The sequence below is a fragment of the Antedon bifida genome, chromosome 6, assembly GCF_963402885.1.
Source record: "Antedon bifida chromosome 6, ecAntBifi1.1, whole genome shotgun sequence".
NCBI classification, from domain to species: Eukaryota; Metazoa; Echinodermata; class Crinoidea; order Comatulida; family Antedonidae; genus Antedon; species Antedon bifida.
This window is the reverse complement of record NC_136231.1, coordinates 2,003,480-2,025,892: the sequence shown is the minus strand read 5'-3', so window position 1 is coordinate 2,025,892 and position 22,413 is coordinate 2,003,480. Positions and strand designations below refer to the sequence as shown.

Here is a 22,413-nt window from a genome sequence, read left to right as displayed (position 1 = left end):
TAGAATATTTTAACTACCTGTATAGCTACGGTAGGAATAATTCAATCCTAATTAAATTTTACATTAAACGCAATCTCTACTACTAAAATATTTTGTGTATTAAGTATAATTACAAGTATTTATTTTACATCGTTATAGTTGCATTACATTTGCGGTTGTAAAATGATACAATTTACAAATTATAATGAATTCAGTTTTATTGATTGTCAGGATGCTCAACGAAATGCATTATAAATTGGCAACAATTTATGTATCAACTATCAAGTCTCAAGCGATACATAATTTCACTAGTTTAGCCAGCATAGAATATTGGCTTGCCCCAGGAGTAAATGCCATTTCCCTTGGGTAATTTCTCATCTTCAGCTGTGGCTATGAAATTTCCCTTTACTGTGGAGACATTATTGATTTCCAGTTGAATATCTCCTATTACCCGACATATTTGTCCATGTCTAAGGTCAGAATACTGACTTGATAAACCAAAGAGTTAAATAAACATTGATAGCAAAGAGTTTACATTGAATTGGTCTTGTATTAATTTCTAGCAAAGAGTATGGACATATTGCATCACTGTTGTCCTTTACACTAGACTGAAATTAGGTCTCTGATATTAATTTTCCAATAATAGTACACAATGACGTTGTTGTATCACTTTATAGGAATTGGGTATAGATTGGTACACGTGACTACTAGTTTAAATTATTAACACAGTATTTTTTGTTACAGTATTAAATGGAGATATTTAATTTTCTGAATATTATTAATAGATTAATGAAATGTTCACTGAAAGTTATTACATTTTAGGCATAATAAAAATTTACCCAATCATTAATTTTTTTTTTACAGATTGTGTTAATGGTTCTGTAGTGAATACACCAGGTGCTAGCATTGAGCACGGAGGGGGTTAATTTGTCCTAGGCCAGGTTCTACCACAATATGGCCAATTCGTGCCCAAAGGATGACGCATCACAGTACGAGAGTGGCGAAGAATGGGAAATCGGCCTAGGCAACTTAATCATAGACTTGGATGCTGACCTCGAGAAGGAGACAATGAACACGAATAATAGTTTAAACGACTCAAGTCCGTTCAGAATCGGAAAAATGAAGATTAAACGCAAAATAAGCGCAAATGCGAAGATGGACGGAAGTGATGACGCGATAGAAACTTTGACTTTAACAGAGGAAAAAAATACAAAATCACGAAAACGAGACATAGCAAATAGTAAAATTGATAGAACTGGTACAAATGTAAATCTATGTGAAAACAATAGCGAAGAAGACAAGCCAAAGAATAAAATTGGAAAAGAAAAACAGGACAATACAGAGACTGATTCTAAAGAGGACGCAACTAAAAATGACGTCAAAAATGAAGGAAAGAAGAAAAATAAAGAATCGAATGAGAAAAGACCCAGGAAGTCTAAACTAGATAAGGTTTGGAACATTTTTATTTGCTTTTTAAGCTCAATTACAAAATAGGTTACATATGTTTTGTAAGCATGAGATTGTTTTCAGGTAATTGTTACAGTGCTATGCTTAGGTTTAGTAAGGGTCAGGTATCAACCATCAATCTTGGTAATGACAAATGCTGCATTTAATGACATCATACTGAAGGTCAGGATGGTGTTGTGTATACAGACAAGTACATGCCAATCCAAGGGTACAATCATGTATTTTAGAATTTAATTGACACATTGTGGTGTAAGTTGTGATTATTTTTCATCTACCAATGCTGTTCATTGTTGATGATTTTTTCAAGTATATTTCCATATTTTAATGATTTTTTACCAATCTAATTTTTACATTAAAAGTTAATTTATGAAAATGAAGAATAACATAAAATTATAATACTGAAACACTGAAGAAAGTGAAACCTATATTTTGTTGCTTTTTTCCAAATTAAAAGAAGTCTGATGTAAATTGGATGCTTCTTAGCTTTTTCACATTTTTTTTGCACATTAATATCGAATAACGTAACATAATAAGGTAATATGACAAGTTGTCAGAGAAAAGTATTCCAAATCCAATTCAAATTTCCACACATATCAAATGTTGTATTAAATAGGAAAAGTACAACTCAGAGGCTATTAACATATGATATGATCATGAAGGAATTACAGTAGTTTTAGAGTAATGATGTAGAATTGCACATTTGCAAGTAACAGCAGTATTACTAGCACAGTTTTATAGATTACAACAATTTGTTAATGTTTGATTAAGAAAGTGAAGCAGTGAGTTTAACCCAGTTTAAACTGATTTATGTCTGTTATTGTTTACTGAAAATTAAAGTGGGATTCTTGATGAGTAGAAATTGGAATATTATTAGGTAGTACATCAATCAGTCTAGTTGGATTAAAATGATTTCTGGCCCAAATAATGGTTTCAGTCTTGTTAGATTAAAATGATTGTTGGCCCAGATAATGGTTTCAGTCCAGTTTGATTAAAATGATTGCTGGCTAAGATAATGGTTTCAGTCCAGTTTGATTAAAATGATTGCTGGCTAAAATAATGATTTCAGTCTAGTTGGATTAAAATGATTGCTGGCCCAAATAATGGTTTCAGTCTAGTTGGATTAAAATCATTTCTGGCCCAAATATTGGTTTCAGTCTAGTTGGGTTAAAATCATTTATGGCCCAGAACAGATAATGGTTTCAGTCTAGTTGGATTAAAATAATTGCTGACCCAGTTAATTGTTTCAGGCTATTTGGATTAAAATATTGTTGACCCAGATATTTTGTTTTGCTTACAAATTGTTATTTTAGTGCAGCCTACAGTATGGCCGGTTTCTGGTAGCCTAATAATACCAACCATATTTCTGCATGCTCCCAAACAAAACCTTATCAACTAATGTCATTAATCATTATACAAAATAGTCAACAAGGGTCATAATCCATTATTTTACATTGCGTATTAAATGTCATTGCTTGGTGTTTAAGAAATTCATTTAACAAGCAATTTGAAATGTGTCCCTTTTCTGTTGACAAGAAGTGGGGTTATTTTCACACGCTTTATTTAGTAGAGTATTTGCTCGCAGCAGAAACGGGACTACGGTAATTCAGTGCAATGTAAAAAAATATTATTTTCATTACTTGAACCTTGATTACAATTTGTTATATTTATAATATTATTAGCAACCATCATTTGAGAATGTTGGTGTTGGCACTAGTGATGTCGGTACATTAACTGAACCAGACAAGTTAGGTCCATGCGAACCAGGAACGAGCGTCAACCTTGAAGGAATTGTTTGGCACGAGACTGCTGAAGGTAAATCTTTCAATTTCTTCGTAAAGTATAATGCTTGGTTCCCACTAGGACGCAATGCAAGGACATAAGCGCAAAAAAAATCTTATCTATTTGTACCATACTATATTGTAATTTTATCTTATTTTGTTCGATGCGTTTTTGTGTGTTTTTAAAATGCTATTTGTCTGGAATAACATCGATATCAATAACAATTTCATTGCCATTCAATACACAGTAGCCTACATTTGATGTTCACATGCCAATGAATAAGGATAAAAATGCACACACTGTCGTACAAGTACACAAACAAGTTGCCAGCCTTAGGCTTGAACTCGCGACCTCTCAATTGGAAGCCGGGTACCTTATCCTGACGCCACATGCTTTGAATGAATCTTAAATTATTACTCAGCAGGTTTTTAACCTGAAAGTCAATTCTACAGCGTTTAAAGATATTGTACTGCATGAAAAAATGCCAAGCTATTAAATATTGTATTTTATTAGATACTTTTGGAAATATAAAATAATGTGATAAAAAAAAATGATAAAGCTAAGCAATTCCTCTGAAACACTTCATTTAATAACATTGAATTTCTTCATAAATTTAATATTTAAATGCTATTTGTTTTCTACAGGTAATAATACATTTCCTCCTGTTATTCTACAATTGTTTTTTAGTACCATAGGAAAAATATAGAAAAATGTAGTGAATAATATAATTCAAATATATTAATTTTAATAAACATTCATAATTAATACAATCTAATTAGTTATATTTCTTTCGCTGAAGGTATAAAAATGAAAGTAAAGAGGAAAGACAAAAGCTGTCATAGACCAATATTGCTAAAGGGCGTGTCTCTTTAATTCTAAAGTTATGGGGTCCCAATGTATTGAGACACATTGTATTTATATTAATTTATGTTGTCCTAGATTATTCATGGTAATATTCAACGCATACAACAATGAACGTTCATATGTAGAATATAAATTAATCTATACTTGTTTTTTATGTGATTGATTTTAAATTTTGTCATTGTTGTTGTCCTGGCAGGTGTTCTTGTTGTCAATGTGACATGGAGGAATAAAACATATGTAGGAACTTTAATGGACTGTACAAAACATGACTGGGCGCCCCCTCGGTGAGCATATTATTTTTATAACTTGAATAATGGTTAATAAAGCTCTGTCTACACTATCAAATTTTATGTGACAAAAAATGTGATGTACCCATATATAGACATGATCACTACCATATTTGGGCATATCACTACCATATTTGGGCATATCACTACCATATTTTGGCACATGTTTTGTCAAACTATGTAGTTTGTTAGTGTACAGTACTTCAAATTTTGATCATAGCAAATGAAAATATAATTTTTTGTATTGTGAGAAGTAATTTATTATAGTTCAGAAAAATAGAATATTTAATTAACCAAAATAGAAAAGAATATAGATCAGATAAATAAGAATTTTATATAAAAAAGCGAAAATTTCATTTTTCGTATATGTACAGTAACTTGTAAATTGCAGTTGCTTGTTAGCAGGAGATTGGCTATCATATTTACAAAAATAAAATATTGAATGAAGGCTTAAGTTTCAGTTGGCGCTTGAATTACATCCATTGTGACAAACTATAAATCATGTATTACATTTCTACTGTAAATGTATGAATTATTCAACTTGAATGATAACTACTATACTGTGGACGTGATTTATGTTAAATCTAAGACACTAGAAAAAAGATATTAAAATGTACTCTTCCACAAAATGTAGCATACAGTAGATTTTTGCATAGGAGCAAGATTTACTTTCTGATGTTTTAATGGGCAATTTACTGTCTCCAAACCTTCCCATCAACTACTCTATTTTACTGAATATAATTCCATGCATGATAACTTCACACACTTAATAAAATAGTGGGAAATATACTGTATAAAGCACCCATACAATATATGGCCTAAGGGGAGTAGCTTGCTTATGTTATTGAATTATGTAGCACTTTGTTCACCTTGGTACATAGAGAAATCCTTGTTTAAATCATTTTGTTATTGTTTATTTAAAGCACTTGTATTTACTGTATAAAGCTCTGTCTATACTATCAAACTTTATGTGACAACAAAATGTGATGTGCCCATATGATGATGTCATATCACGACCATATTTGGGCACATCATGCTTTTTTTTTCAAACTAGTTTAATAGTGTAGACAGAGTTTAAGAACAATAAAGTGTTATATTTAGTGATTATCTCAGTATGGTACTGAACAATTGGCCCACAGTACTCCACAGTAGGTACTTCTATTCTAAATAAGTTGACTTTGACTGTGAACATTTGCTTTCCAATGTTCAATTCTTAACATGTATTAAGACTGATATTATTATCAACAACCATTCTTCCTCAGTCTTGAATGTACCCGGGATCCTGAAACTGGGCAACAAACATCTTAGCCACCTTATAGCGACACTGTCAACTAATCGCACATTATATTTACTGTTACTGTATGGACTTTTTCATGTTTCCAGGTTCTGTGAATCACCAGTTAATGACATCGAAGGGAAGGCTCAGACAAGTAAAGGTCGTCCGAAACGCAATCGTAACTCAACATCGGTAACTGATCTAAGTAATTACACAGAGACACGTTCCTCAATCCACTGCAAGCTACGTAACTCCACTAATGGTAAAGGACGACGCGGAAGCAATATACCAGTACCTCCTGTATCAAATACAGAGAAAACATTAAATGGTAAACGAAAAGCAAAAACATCTGAAAGTGAACTAAATTCTTGTGATGACAAAGCTGCAAAGAAAATCAAGAACTCTAAAACACCTTCTCCTGTTTCATCCAACGAAAGTACTTCCACGCCATATACAACATCTCAAAGTCATCTTATAGAATGCCCGGAGCCCAATTGTAATAAAAAATACAAGCATATAAACGGGCTACGTTATCACCAAGCCCACGCTCATCATGAACTACCAAAGAAGCCCCAGGAACCAGTTGATACACCTGATTCTGAAGACAATTTTAATGACTTTACTGACATGGATACCAAAGAAATAGAAACTGTAGATACAAAACTCACAGATACTGAAAACTGTGAAGAAACACCAGTTAAAATGAATACTGAAAAAGAACTTAATGCTGATAATATCTGCACTGATGAAAACAAAGAAACAGACAATGTTGAAAACCGTCTATCCAAAGTAGATGGTGTTGTTGAAAATGATATAATCAACAACAAAAAAGAAAATATACCTGAAATAAATAAAGTTAGTAAAACTCCTGAGAATACAGTAAAAGAATCTGTGAATAGTGCAGAAGTACTAGTACAAAATGATGCAGATGATAAATTGCCCAAAAGTAAACATCCTAAGGATCTTTCAGTTTTTGATTTTAACTCAACGACGGAACCAGATGAACAAACTGATAACAAACATATTGAAAAGACATCGGTTAGTGTTATAAAGACAACTGTTGAATCAAACACCACAACTAAAGACATTTCTCAACCGGATTTAGCAAAGATTGAAACAAACAATGTGTCTCCTGTTAAACCAATTTTAGCAACTGGTGATCAACAAAAGCAAAAGAAAATAGAGAAAGATAAATTAAAATTGCAAGAAAAACAAAAGAAAACAAAACCAGAAAAGGTTTTGATCAAACCAAAGCCTAATAGGCCAATTGCTCCAGCACCACAGATAACGCCACAACTGATTGCATTTCCGGCTGTTGTGACTGCTCCAGCCAATGCTGGTGCCGGGATTACCATCCCACCAGCTACTACAATACCGCAGCCAATCATGGGGTCTTCTACCCTCAAACCCATCCAACCAAAACCAACGGTAATGAGTGACCAGGCTGTAAACCCTATCCTAGCAAATCTTAAGGACAAGAAACCAAAATCAAAGAAAAGAATAAAAGATAAAGAAAGAGAAGTTGATAAGAAAGTAATCTCACCTTCCATCAAAGAACCAGAAAGAAAAAGTCTTGTAGGAAAGACTGAAATTCCAATCAGACCTAATACAGGAACTGTTGTCTCCAATTTGAAAGGAACAAATCAGAATCTATTGGAAGCAAATATACTTAAGGAAGCCTTGTCGCAATCTGGAATAAATTTAGATGATTATAATAGTAATTCACCTAGTGGATCTGAATCTAATGACAATAAAGAGTTACCACGAACACAAACTTCTCAACCAGCTGATGCTGCTACAGCTGTAAATAGTAACTCCACGATACCAGAGCCTCCAAAGCTTATACGCACTAGTAGTTTACCGCCAAAGCAACAATCTTCTATATCACAACGTCCTCAGCCAAAGCCACTTGAACAGTTTGAGAAAGACCCCGCTGAAAAACCTGTTATGAGTGTGCTACCAGCTGTCAAAGGGACTACTGTACGCCCACAAGAAGATGTTGCACCTCGTGTTATAATTCCTCCACCATTGAGTTCTTCACCAGATCAGAACAGAGCAACACAAAGTCCAGCATATTCTGATATTTCTGATGCAAATGAGGAAGATACAGTTCCAAGGGATAGAATTGTCGATGTTAAAGATCCTTTTGTTTTCAAGGAATTGGGTCCAATGGGTTCCCACAGTCATGGACGTGATGGTGTCTTAAATGAACAGCGACCGTTTTATCCCAGCTATCCAGGGGTAATTGTTCGTGATAGGAGTCACTCACCACTGAGACCTGAGATGCCAAAGCTAATTCCCAAACAAAGGACAGAAAGAGATATAGATATAGAGGAAAACTCTGATTCAAAAAGTAAAGAAGAAAGCACCTCTACAAAACCGTTGTACCAGCATCCTCAGTTGTACACTCCACATCGATATCCGCCATTTTATTTTGAATATTCTAATCATATAGATCCAGCTGGTGCTCCTTTGCACATGATCCCAAATGCACCATATGGTCATCCTCATGAACGTTTAGAAAAGGGTCAAAGAGATGTACCAAAGACTATGACCTCAAAAGAACCACGGAGTTCTACTCATGCAAATGTAGAACCAGTAAAAGCATCTCAAACTGAAATAAATCGAACTGATAAAAAAATAAAAGTTGAAAGGACATCTGATGATATAAGAGATAAGCAATGTGAAGGCGTTGAACTTAAACCTCAGATGAAAATACGATCGCCTCTAGAACAACCAAGGCATTATGATCGCCTAGGTGGTTATTACATGTATTCCCACCCACAGTGGGAGGAATCAAGGCGAAGAGAACTCGAGGAAAGGAGAAAACTAGTTAAATCAAAACCTGAAGAACGTAAGCATTCTAGTTCACGTGCAGATCAAAGTCCAAATTCACGAGGACGGGAAGAAGTAAAACGAATACGTACTCCTGAATTGGCAAGTAGTAGTACCAGTAGTGTGGATTCTAAAAATATACGAAGTAATTTACCGCAAGATAAACCTCATAAAATGGAAGGACCATATTCTCAATATCTTCAACCACCTTATATGTTACCATATAGTGTTGTTGATGAACAATATAGACAATCTATGGTTGCATATCCAGCTCAATACCTTCCGCCAGAGTTCAGTTATTCTCCAGTTTGGAAACCAGATAAAGGAGGCAATGATCCGAAACGTCCAAAACACACCCACTCTTCCACTTCACCAGGAAAAATAACTGAAATTTTACCCGAAGGCAAAAATGCTTTAGACGTACTAAAACAACATGCTAGTCAGTTGATGTACCCGCAGAATAAAGAACATTTACGTGGTCAGGATCCTAACAGAACCTCACCTCATAAGACTGCTAGTCCTACTCCGAGGAAAACCCCGGAAAATGCAAGTATTGAAGAGCATTCACGTTTTGAGGCATCACGACATAGCCCTCGACATAGCCCACGGCCGCATCCTCACCCTCAAATGCAACACCTTCATATGCACCACCATACACACCTTGGATATCCTATGATGCCTTATGGACAAAGTAAGTACACTTTTTTTTAACCTTTGTATGTCTATTTCGTGCCTAGCTTACCTGGATAAACCGACAATAGCCCTTTCTCCTCGAAGAGCGAGATATACCTCGAAAAGTAGAAATTTTTATTGAACACTCCTCTCCACAAGTGGTATAGTCCATGAACTATACTTTTGTATATTACATCTTTCCCACAGATAATAATAATAACTGTCATATTCAATTGGGAACGTTTGTAGTCAACATGAGTACTTTTTGTATTCGCTCGAATGGTAAATTGTAAAATCATTGTGCTCAACAGAAAATCATTTGAATAGAAAAGAAACGTTCACAAATGCAAGCCTGTTCGTAAAAAGAATTCTCAATACACAAAATATTCCGTACTCAATGGAAAAACTATACTCAAAGTCCCATTCAAATATGACAATTAATATTACAAAACCGGAAAATTCCAAAAATTGTATTCCTGTTTATTTATAGTATTTTGATATTAGGGTTTATCTTGACAAATCAATCATACAAACTTATAAATCATTCTATTGAAAAAAAAAAGGTTTTTTAAGAGGAAATTATCAAATAATATTCAAAACATTTCATGGTTTTTATAATGCTACACTAACTAGATATAATCCAAATTAGGATTAAGAATCCAATAATTTTGATTTATAATCATTTAAATTAAAGAAAAATTTCATTTATACTAATAATATGTGAAACTTTTACATCCCAATTAAAAAAATAAACATTTTAAGATTAAATTATTGAAACAGATATATTACATTTCATGATTTTCAAAATGCTACATTAAACTAGATATAACCAAATTTAGGATTAAGAATCCAATAATTTTGATTTATAATCATTTAAAATAAATAAAATATTTCATTTATTGAAGCAGTACAGTTTGAAAGGAACACATATTAATTTCACGCTCTGTTTGAACTTGTAAATATTGCCTTTGATTTAGTACCTCCTGCAGAGCATCCTTAAACTGTTGTAATCTAACAGACGTTTTTGCTCAATTTGTGCATTTTTTTTCAAATTTGTTGGATAATTAGTTTGGCCGCCATGGATTTATCTGCCAATAGTTTGTAATGACATCAACAGGATATTGTCGCCAAGCTATATATATTATATTAGTCCTGTGAACAATTTCTGATAAAATTTATCTTTTAAACTCTTTTTAATAAAGTAGAAAGCTATATTCGGTCAATTCAAATTAACTGATTACATTACTATATTACTAAATATTCAAAATTCCGAAGAAAAAAAATAGGATAATTGTTAATTCATTTGCCATTGTGACAAAATATATGCAACTTAAAATATTAATAGAAATTGATTATAGATCTAGAGACTATAAAATTGGCAGTAATAGCTATAAAATGTTAAAATGTTGCTATAAAGTATATATAAAGACTTTATGATCAAAGTACTTTATCGAGGGTGACAGTATTTAATAATAATGGTAGTCTTATATACAGTATCGCCTAATACTATGTTTCTAAGCGCTTTACACACAAAAATGATTCATAAAATATCTTAAGATAACAAAAAAAAGAAGAAAAGCAGAGGAACTATTTACACCTCTTTGTTCTCCAGCATTTTGAAGCTCCCATATGGGAGCTCGCTGGAACAGTATTATTTCACAGGAGCTCGAGTGAAAAAGGCTTCTGTCTCTCCTATCCTACAAAAATAAGAAGAAAAAGATGTTGCTTAAGAATTTGTTTAGCTTGAAAAAAAAAAGCTGTAATTCTATAAATTAGTTTTTAAGCAAGCAAGTGGATTTTTTTATTTATTATTTTAAGTTATATACAAATACTTGTTACTAATAATTATTTGTATAATACTAATTCCAGAATGCAATATTGTAAATGTTGCCGTAGAAATTACTAACCAATTTAAATAGATTGAACTTTGTTGAATCAACGCAATCAACACTCAATCTACCAAGAGGATTGCTTTCCTAGAATGTTATTCTTGTAAGGACAGACATAACAGATTTGGATTAGGCGCTTTACCTTAAAATTCCATGCTATTGATTTTCAGTGCGTTCATCCGTAATGTTTGAACCTATGCTAATCCCAATATACATCAGAGACTAGCTTACTTTACCTAACCTCTTTGAGCCTCGTCGCCCATAGGACTGTCTTTAGACAAGGAGAGGCTATAATAATATAGTAAATAATAGATAGATTTATATAGCGCAAATAAACGATGTCTCTATGCGCTCGACAATAAAGAGAAAGAGTGGAAAACAAAAGGAAGAGAACAAAAAGACAAAAACACCAAGCTAGCACCCAAACCAGAGTATGGGGATACACCTACCTGAATATTTTAAACCTTTGTTTATCCGTCTTACATAATTCTCCGTAATTGTGGTATTATAGGGACTTTTTGGCGGAGCATGTACACCTTATTTTTAATTGATGATGTCATTGCTTTACAGTACATTTACTGCATGCTTTGTAAATAGTTCCATTCCAAGATTCTTAAACATGTGCAGGTTATTTGCATTTCCAGTTACACATTCCATTTAACATACAAGTGTAAGAATGTGTGTATTTATTTATTTTATTTTATTTCGGTATAAAAAAACATATATAAAAAACAGCAGAAGCTGAAAGTGTTGTATTTACAAAAATACTGAATGAAAGGTACACTAAAAAAAAAACATCAAACATTAATATAAGAGGCAACACTGAAAACTCTCTGTTAACTACTCTAAGCATTTAAAGCTGAAATACTTTTGTGCATATTTCCGCTAAGCATTGGTTTAAAAATTCACCTTAATTTCAATTTGCCAACGAACCCTAACCTTTTGTGTATCCTTGCCTATAACACAGCAGATAGGACTACAATATACATGATCCTCTATTTTGTTATTCTCTTTATATCATTTTGTTATAGTTATCACAGGCAATCATCCGCAGGCACCAACTACTATCAATCCGTACACAAACACAAGGTAAGCTGCACATATATAAATACAATTACGCACATGTTTGAGCTTTTCGTGGCATTGAAATAGAGAAGGTGTTGTCACAATACTATTCAACATTTGTTTTGATTTATAAGTTGTAGGCTGATTTAGTTCCGATCAGAGTAGAAACATTAATTACTTAACCAAGGGTTCAATCAATCCCCACTTGGCTTAAATGCCCTTTTAAAACTTGCACCTGAAGAAATGATAGCAAATAAGCCTAATTAGCCTATTTAGTAGCTAAATGAAATTACGCTGGACATATTTTTGTCCTTTTTGTGGATAAAAGAAATAACACATCCCTATCAAAATCCTCGCTATTGGTTTATCTTATCCGTAAAATATTGTACTGTAATATTATAAATCCAAAGGCAAATTACTGAAAAAATGACAATGCTGTGGGTATCAGTGGCTTGATCTCAATGGAGATACAAAAAAAAGCGAAAAGCTAAATTAAAACAGCCAGAAAAGTAAGTAGAGCTTTCGGGCAACACTAGCCCTTCATCAGTACTGTAATATTATATATATATCTATATCACTGGTAAATTTATTAAATAAATTCAATTAAACATTCATAAAATTTAGCAGCAGGAAAGAAAAAATTCCGCTGAATTGCACTTTATGATAACAAAAGGATAAAGACAAATTTTAAATCATGAATTAACTGTACTAACAAGGACTATAGTCTTGTGAAGCACAGAGTTACAAATTGATGTTAGGAATCCTATCAGCGTTGCGAATATTATACGTATGAATAGTATTACATGTACAATTATTGGGTGTCTAGAAAACTCAGATCTCTGATATATCTGAGTTTTCTAGATCTAGAAATTATTTGCAGTACAACTGCTTGGAAGTATATTTTGATAGATATCACTGTTTCATCATGCAGCAGGCACTCATTACATGTCATACAGACCTTACAAACTAATCCGCCTCAATGATGTTTAGCCTCTAACCTTTTAAGGGCAAATGATGAGATTGACAATCATGAGATTGATTGAAGTTTGCAAAATAATGGTTGACTAAGCAAATTATTATTTTTTTTATATATATTATAAGAAAACTTTGAAATTGGCAAACAATTGTGAACGTTCAAAATAAAACGAATAGAGGTTTGGATCAATTTTATAATAACATTAACAATTTCAAATATGACGAAAATATATGGTATGGTACAGTTATTACGGTAGTTGTCACAGTACAGATGTGGATTCAGATTGTATTTCGAAAGTTATAATGCAAAAGATAGGATATCAAATTAAGCTCAATGCTTTATTTCACCATTTTTAGGCCCTGAGCTTCTCACCCCCCCCCCCCCCCCCATTTCTAAATCATGGATCCGCCACTGCATTATGCCTGTTTGAGAATAAATGAAGTGACATTTACAACCGTTCAATAACTAACAAATAATATTTCTTTAATACCCAATACGAATAGGAATACGGAAGCTGAAACGTGTAAAAAAAATGGACATGTATTAGTCTTGTCAAAAATTATAAAACTAAAAAAAAAAGATACATGATTTTTAACCCCGTTAATGCATTTTATGCTAAAAATCACAATTTTAACAGTAAAAGTGATTAATAACTCAATCTGATTGCCAATTTAAACCATCAACATTATATAATTGGTTAAATTGAATGCCTTAAAAACATTTTAAACCTAAAATTAGTGAAATACATGTATAATTACCGTATATCAAGATTCATTAGTTAATATAACATTAAAACGTTAGCATAATGAATCAAACATCTCTTTTAAAGTAAGTGCCATTAAATATGTCACAATCGTTTTTTTAAAGCTCTTTTTCGTAAAATAATTGTTATTGTTGAAAACATTAAGATTTAAAATGCCTCGTGTAACCCACATACCACAGTTCCTATATGAAACAACTTGGCTTCATTATAAAAATGTCATCAATTTGAGTAGCAAGCTTTGCCTTGCATTATTCAGTATTTTCAGATGTTAGTTTACAGTTCCTAATCACTTTAATATATCAATTTCCTGAAAGAAATGTTGCACTAAAGACAGATGACAGCATAGCTACTGAATAATTTTACTGCAGATGCAGTAATGAAAGGTTTTACTTTTAAATTTTACTAATTATATTGAGAAAAGTTGTCCTCCAACCAAGAATGAAATATTATATAAATATGTATTGCCTTTTTTTTAAAGATCTGTAAATAGTTTTTTTCAAGACTACCGGGTTAGAATCTAAAAATATTCTTAATTTGTTTTATTGTTCTTTACAAACAAATATGTATCATACTCTAGGTGAATCCAAGGGTGTGTCACTGACATCCCCTACCCCCACCCCCTGAATTCAAAATGTATGGTGCAAAAGATAAAAAATGTGGTTATTTTAGCACCACATTTTACCATTTTAAGTTCTGAACCCAATAGGCTCGCCACTGTGTATCTAATTATTATTAAACATACTAAGTGTTATATAATGTGTTCTTATATTGGTTCTACAAACAAGTTTATTCTGAAACCAATTTTGATTAAATTATTTTTAAACATAGGTGTTTTATGTGTTCTTATATTGTCTGATATGAACCCAATAGGCTCACCACTGCGTATCTAATTATTTTTAAACATAGGTGTTTATATTACGTGTTCTTATATTGATTACTACAAACAAGTTTAATATTCTGAAACCAAATGTATTAAAGCCTTATAATTGCGTGGCCTCAAATTGTGTGATGCAAATTAAACCTATTGAACAGCCTTCAATTACTGTGATCAGCTTAATTGATTAATTATCCATCGTAGTTCATAGTACTTGTATCTAATGTTGCTTTTTTGCAATTACGCTTCAGTTTATAATAATTTCTGAAAATCCATCCAGTTCAACTAATTTAAAAAAATTTAAATATTCTTTACCAGAAGATAAAAAAATGAAGTTAAAAATATAGAATCAAAAAATTTTTTCGGAGTATGTTTTGTAAAAAATATAAATGGCGTTTATGTATGAATTTGTATATTTAAATTAAAAACAATGAATTTAAAAATATAGAATCATTATAATGGCTTGCAACAATTTTTCGGAGTATGTTTTATCAAAAATAGAAATGGCGTTTATGTATGAATTTGTATATTTAAAGAGATAATTCAGAGAATAATCTTTTTAAGATTCCTTTATTAAGAAGACATCCTTGCTAAATTTGATTCCTCTCCTTCCTTCCTACTGTTCATAACCGTGTCCTTATAAAGGGAATTATGTTGACTCTGAACAAAGCCTGTGTGGAAATTGCAGTACCGCCTCATTTATCACGGGGAATTTTTTTATTTTCTATTAAAAACAGTTTATCCATTGGCTTGTGAACCTGAATGGCCAAGGCTTTCTTTTAAAAATCATAGGGAACTTTTTTGTAGTGAAGAAATAAAATAAAATCAATCCGTTTTCGAAATGCTATTTAATATTTCACCGTGACGGCGAGGGAAAATTTGTAAAGCAATTAAGTTTGCTTTTGTTTAATCCTGTTACCGTTATGGGTTTTGTTATGTTTATTTGCATTGTTTTATCATGTTTGTAAATTGACAAAATAAATGAAATGAAATATTGCGAATGAATGTTCTTATACTGGGTAATGAATGTCAGCAACACATAAATATTTTGACGAATATTTCAGTGAGGGCGGTGATGCGTATCACTGAAATATTCGTCAATGTTGTTGATTAGTTTATCCTCATCCTGATGCTATTTAATATAGATTACAATGTTCAAGTTCGTACTGGAGAGGGGAAAGAGGGTAGGGTTGTAGAAAAGGGGGATGGGAGAAAAGGGGTGGTGGTTGGGAAAAAGGGGGCGGAGGTTGGGGAAAGTGGGTGGAGGAAGTGTTTAGTTGTGCATTGTTGGAATTTCTCATACAGTAGTTCAAGCATAGACCTATAAAAACAGTTGGGGGTATGAGGGATTGGTGGAGGTGGTCTCATTTGGTACAATCTGTCACATCTATTACTGTACTTTTAATACAAGCCATTGCCAATTTTTATTATTTAGTTACTTTCAAATACTCAAATTCATGGATTGTACAATATGAATGGAACATGGATTTAAAAAAAGTAAATATCTACCCCTTATCATGATTGATCCACCCCCTTTACTTCAATTTATCGATGATCTCATAAGCGGTCAAACTTATATTTGAATGAATTATTATCCTATGTAGAACATTAGTAGCCTGTCGGAGTCATACTGTCTGATACAAACTCCACAGTCATGTTAAGTGTAGCCTAATAGATTTTTACAACATGCTAATTTCAGTAGTGATTAATATCTACTGAGGAAGTATGTTATGAACAAATTGGAAAAGATTTAGAATTCTGACTACACTTGCTAACATCAATAATCAGTGTAATTTTTTTAGATTAATCAAATTAATAGTAAAAATGCAAACATTTTAAGAGGAAGGATTGAGAATAAAATAAATATTATTTTCTTCTATTGCAGTATTATTGCTTAGATATTATAATAGCTGTTCTCTTCCTAAACCACAGGGTCAATAATCACGCCATTCGCTTTGGTGCACCTTCTAATTCCCATATAGTATTTAGGATATGCTACAACAGTGATTTCACGCATGTTTTTTTTTAAACGACCGAACACGCATTCAGAAATTCTTGGCCATATTTACATTCAGGTCGTAAAGAGAGATATTATGGTATTTATTATTATTTTGTTCACATAATTATAATAATCATAATTTGTGAAAAATGACACAATTTAGGTTGCAAAATTGATTCATAAATTCTAAAGCTCTGTCTACACTATCAAACTTTATGTGCCTATATATGAAAATGAGGTCATATCACTACCATATTTAAGCATATCACTACCATATTTGGGCACATCACACTTTTTTCAAACTAGTTTGAGAGTGTAGACAGATCTTAAAATTCTCTTTTAAAGGAATGTATAAAAATTGAGTGACCTATAAACCCGGAGATGTTCATTTTGTTCCTGTAGTCTTTTTAACATGTTGTATAAACCCATTCCATATTGATATTTTTAGATATAAAATTGCATGTACTTAAAAAATACAGATCAATAAGATTTAAGAATTACCATAAAATCCACATGTCAAGATTTACAATTTACAGTGCTGGTTCTTGTGAATGCATTTAAAAATACTATTATACAAGGCCTTATTAATCATTTTAGTTGGGATTGTGAATGCATTTAAAAATACTATTATACAAGGCCTTATTAATCATTTTAGTTGGGATTGTGAATGCATTTAAAAATACTATTATACAAGGCCTTGTTAATCATTTGAGTTGGGATTGGATTTATGGTTTTATACTTGTTTTACAGGACGTACCACTAGATACATATGTTTGTGTGTTTTTTAATCTGTTTATTTTCTTCAATGAAAGTGATACTGTTTTATGTGAACTTAACTTACTGTGTTTTCCCCCGAGAATAAAATAATATCAGACATACTAACACCAACTAGTATTTATATTTTCTGTTTGCAAATTTGCAATTTGATAAATATATTTATTATTATATTATTGATGTTTTAAACACTATAAATGCAATTGATATGGTTATATGTATTATAATGTCATGGCTTTGAGAAGACTAGATAACAAAAACAGAAGTCTTATTTTTAAAGGTCATTGTTATTTTAATGCCATATGATTTGTTAGTTTTTCTGTTTAATAATATATCAATATGTCTTCTTTTATTCTTTCAGAGAATGAAAAACTATAAGTAACCTGAGTGATTAAAGACTTTTCCTTGTGCAGCACAGCAGATGGATTGAATTATTTCTGAAATAAAAATAAACGTTTGATATATCACTTGTTTCGCTACTAATCGTTTATACACTTTTTGTAACACATTTCTATTGGAAACCTCAATACGACATTGATTAGTGTTTGAACACTCAGTGGATGCGCTTTTGTTTTGCAAGTCTAGATACTACTGTATTGATTATGCTATGGACACTCGAAGGATGTGATGTAGCGTGGATATTGATGCAAATTATTTTGTTGCTATTGGTTTACTCCAGAACATGATTAAGACGTGTTTTAAATGTATGATTTATGTTTGTTATCCATCAAAGACAAGTGGAGGACAATTATCAAGAAGATCGTTTATTGGAACTGAAAGAAGAAGAATGAAGGAGTATTTAAGAATACTCCCAGAATCTAATTTTCAGTGTATTATGTTGTTTTGTATAAGCTCATATAGTTAACCCCAGCCCTTATTAGCATTATTTTTATACCAATTTATAAATTATACAATACATTTATACTACTGTACACCTCAATCCCAGACAGCAGCAAGACACCCCCTTTTTTATTATAGAAAATGTACATTTTTTATGGTACTACTATCAACTAAACTTTGTATAATTTTTACATGCTAAAATGGTGCAGTTGATTAAACCAGATATCTAACTAAAGTAAAAGTCAACTGTCCAAAAAAAAGCCCAAAATATCTGGTATCATATATTTGGTAGCCCAAAATATCTGGTAGCCCAGAATATCTGGTAGCCCAGAATATCTGGTGGCCCAAAATATCTGGTAGCCCAAACTATTTGGCAGCCCCAAATATCTGGTAGCCCAAATGTTTGGTAGCCCAAAATATCGGGTTTACAGAAAACGGGAAAGAATATGGGGCTATTTGGGTGTTTGTCTGGTTTTAGGATAGTTGACTATTTAAATATACAGAGTATGTGTATTGCTAAATTTGTAACAATATTAAATCTGTGAACAATACTTTTTCATTAAAAACCGTCTTTATTGCAATCTTGAACTGTCAAAAAGTATACATAAAATAGAATTTTACTATAAAATTGAAGCATTTTAAGGTAAAATATTTTTAACATACTGTACAATGAATTTCTTTTATCAACGTTTTTAAAGATTCTGATAGGATTTACTACTTTTTTTAGTGTTTAGGTCGAAGGTCAATCCAATAATACTGTTTTCATTAGGAAATTTGTTGAACTTGGCCAATGATTAATTTACACTTACTTTTTGCACTTATCATATTTGTACTGCATTTTGCAAGTTTTAAATACTACACTCCCAAGATGTTAGTATTCTACAGGAAACAGATATGACACTTCTCAGTACTTTCAACAACAACAAGCAAAAAAGAAACATTTTAGACAGTCAACTCATTTGACCCCTAGGCCTACTGGGAATAAAAAAGGCTCCATCAGGGATAATCTAAACGACTTAAAAGCCTTATGTCTGTCAGTTAAATATTCCTTAGAAACAGCCCCTTATTCTATCAAATTTATCCTTCCTTTTTGTAGATTTGCAAAAGTCTTGTGAATGCATATTGTCAAGGTTGTGTTACTACAGTTGATTATGTTGTATTGAAGGTTATGCATTACAGTGTAACTAATTGTAAAATCAAATGACTACACATACAGTCTTATTTGCATATCTGTTGTAAAACGGAAATCAACAGTATCGCCCTATTTAGTTAGTTGATTATCTGTGCTGTATCTATCATTTGTACCGTATCATAGGCAAATTCTATAAAACTGTGTCATATGTATCACATGCGATGTCTGTATTATAGGCCATAAGCCTAACATAATCTTAACATAATACAGGTGCCATATGTAACACTGTATTACAGAATTTGCCTTGATACTGGGCATAATGCCATATTTGGATATATAGTACAGTACACAGAGAGAGGGTTTAACAACTTGACAATTTCAACAAAACAATGTAGTTTTAATTATTCAGAATCAGTTCTAAAAATATAACATTCAAAGTATTTTGTTTGTGTGTATGTACATTTTAGGTTTTGTATGTTTTCAGGCTATGAACTGGTTACTGCAGACGAGAATATAATTAATATTTGCGATGTTTTTTTTGGGTCAAAATCATGTTTTTAATCATTTCTGGATCCATTTATTAAAATAGAGGGCAGCAGACTGGTTTAACTGCATCCGTGGTGATCCAAGCTATTATCAGTAAAGCCGCCATAAACCTTCATAGCCAAAACATTACATACTGTAAACTCATCGTAAAGAACCCCATTTTTACAGCATTAGTTAATGCACATACATTCTGTAAACATTGTGCCTGGTTAAAAAAGGTTCTAGGCATGTAGTAGAAAAAACAATATTAATAAATATTAAAATCATTGCACATTTTTAAGAAAAGAGTACAACTAGAGTTTAGGCAATTTTTTGGAAGTTATGATGTTGTGTCATAATTCTTTATGCCATTGTAGTGATGAGTGTACTGTATTTTATTCATTTTATAAATGATGGGGTGGGGGAGGGTTACTATTTTGAGCATACTATTACTGTTAGATAAGTTGTTAACAAATTTTGCAATAAAAAAACGTAAAGGTATCATTCGTTTCTTGTATTCATTTAAACAAGCACGAATGTGCGATACTCGGGGTACAGCAAAAGAAGCTGTAATGACGTCATAAGACGGGATGTGACGTCACATACACGTCAATAACCTCGCTACCAAATCGTTTATCGGTACCATCTTCGAGACGTCATATGGCTGCATCGGGTTTGAAATTTTAAAATCCGGCTCTATAGCTTTGAGGACATGTCCCTGTAGTATATTCATGCCAAATCCCAGCTCAATACTACAACGAATAAAGGAGGAGTAGTACTTTATAAATCGCACTTTTTACTCAATAGTGTCGGATGGAAGAGGAGAAGATGAGAGAGTCCTAGACTCAGGTACCCTGAGTAAAAATCACTTCTCGTGCTGACAGTGGCCACTATAATGATTTCCAAAGCGCTAAGTACTGTAATACATAACACATTGTATTTGCCAACCAACTTTCAGTATTTTGTTATTCTATAATTACTGTATTATATTCTAATTACATCATGTATTACTTTGTAATCGATTGAGGCAGTTTTATTTTCTATTATGAATACGTCAAGAGCGTTCCGCAACGTTTTTTGACCGTGACCTCATGATCCTATTTTGGGAATTTTCGCGACCCAACATTGCGTATTTGATCTTACAGAAACACCCTCTCCCCCACCCAATTCCCCACCCCCATCATCTTTCTACACTTGTTGACACGTATTTGTGTTCTTAAAATTGAGGGCGCTAAGCATAAAATTTACGAGATCGAATCCACAGAAAAAAAACACTGACTGAACCAAAAGATAAGTGACCAATTATCATAATACTAGTGTCCTCTCCCTACATCTGGTAATGTCGTGGAAACGACCTCAATGCTGTGGCAGAGACAATGTGTCGTTTCCACGGCATCACCAGATGCATTGACTTGCTTTTGTGGTGGAATGGGGGACGTATTAATTCTGTGAACCCCAAACACAGAAGCTCGAAAGCTTTAACTCTTTTCCACCACGACCAGTTCGGACCCATGACATCCGTGTTGTTAACACGACGGTCATGAATATATTTATGACGTAACGATGAATTACGTAATATGAAGTACTGTACGTACATAACTGCTTCATGTTTTGAGAAAGCTACAATAATATACAGCGCCCTCTGTAAAGTTTCAACAAGTGGAAATAGATTTCGACAATTGTTTTTCATCACGTTCTGATAAAGTTATAAGAATATACAGCGTCCTCTATAAAACCTTAACTTTATTACGTCAGTTATTTTGCAGACGACCATCTTTTCAATCTTAACTCTAATTGTTGATGATTTAAGTATCAACCTATATATTCTATATACTTAAGACAAGTGGAAATGAAGATTTCGACAAATATTTGTTTACATTTTAGAGAGTCCCTCCGACTGGACCAATAATGAAGATAAACAGGGACGCTTGAAATAAATCAGAAAGAGTACATTAGGCCTAGGCCTACTGCAATGACAGTCAAGGGTTCAAAGACATGACCAAAACAGACGTAGACATCTTCTATTGAATTGTACGATTAAAATAGAAATACGATTTTTGGGGTTGAAGTTGATACCGACCAAAAAAATGAACCTTTTAGTTTGGGTAAAATAACTATAACAAACAACCTTTTTCCCAGACCTTTTCCTCGCCCATGCTCAGATGTTTGTTACCGATTTCAGCATTGAAACGTATACGTTTAAATTGTTAGGTTTGTAAGTGCGCTCCAAGTTCTGTCTACACTATCAAACTTTATGTGACAAAAAATGTGATGTGCCCATATATGGGCCCGATGATGTCATATTGCTACCATATTTCGGTACATCACACTTTTTTTTTGTCAAAACTAGATTGATAGTGTAGACAGAGCTTTAAAAAAAGCATGAAAATACATAAAGAATAAGGCCTACCCAGATT

The 22,413-nt window shown here is 32.5% G+C and overlaps 2 protein-coding genes across 3 annotated transcripts in view; one reads left to right on the top strand and one right to left on the bottom strand.

The window, feature by feature from the left end:
• Positions 1 to 20,487, top strand: part of LOC144845062 (uncharacterized) — a 35,029-nt gene extending 14,542 nt beyond the window's left edge. Inside the window, exons 2-8 of one of the 2 annotated variants that reach the window (XR_013612490.1) lie at positions 844 to 1,428; positions 3,126 to 3,258; positions 4,286 to 4,373; positions 5,760 to 9,178; positions 12,080 to 12,137; positions 17,861 to 18,907; positions 18,939 to 20,487. Coding sequence is in view for 1 of the 2 variants with exons in the window: in XM_078702195.1 (XP_078558321.1) it covers positions 934 to 1,428; positions 3,126 to 3,258; positions 4,286 to 4,373; positions 5,760 to 9,178; positions 12,080 to 12,137; positions 17,861 to 17,867 (4,200 nt within the window). In the remaining variant the exon portion in view is untranslated. Of the gene's footprint in view, positions 1 to 843; positions 1,429 to 3,125; positions 3,259 to 4,285; positions 4,374 to 5,759; positions 9,179 to 12,079; positions 12,138 to 17,860 lie in introns of both variants that reach the window. The other variant, XM_078702195.1, reaches the window with a different exon arrangement.
• LOC144844967 (adhesion G-protein coupled receptor G6-like) overlaps positions 4,512 to 22,413 on the bottom strand; it is a 150,691-nt gene continuing 132,789 nt past the window's right edge. The window contains exon 16 of the mRNA XM_078702082.1: positions 4,512 to 4,522. The gene's annotated coding sequence lies outside the window, so the exon portion shown is untranslated. The remainder of the gene's footprint in view (positions 4,523 to 22,413) is intronic.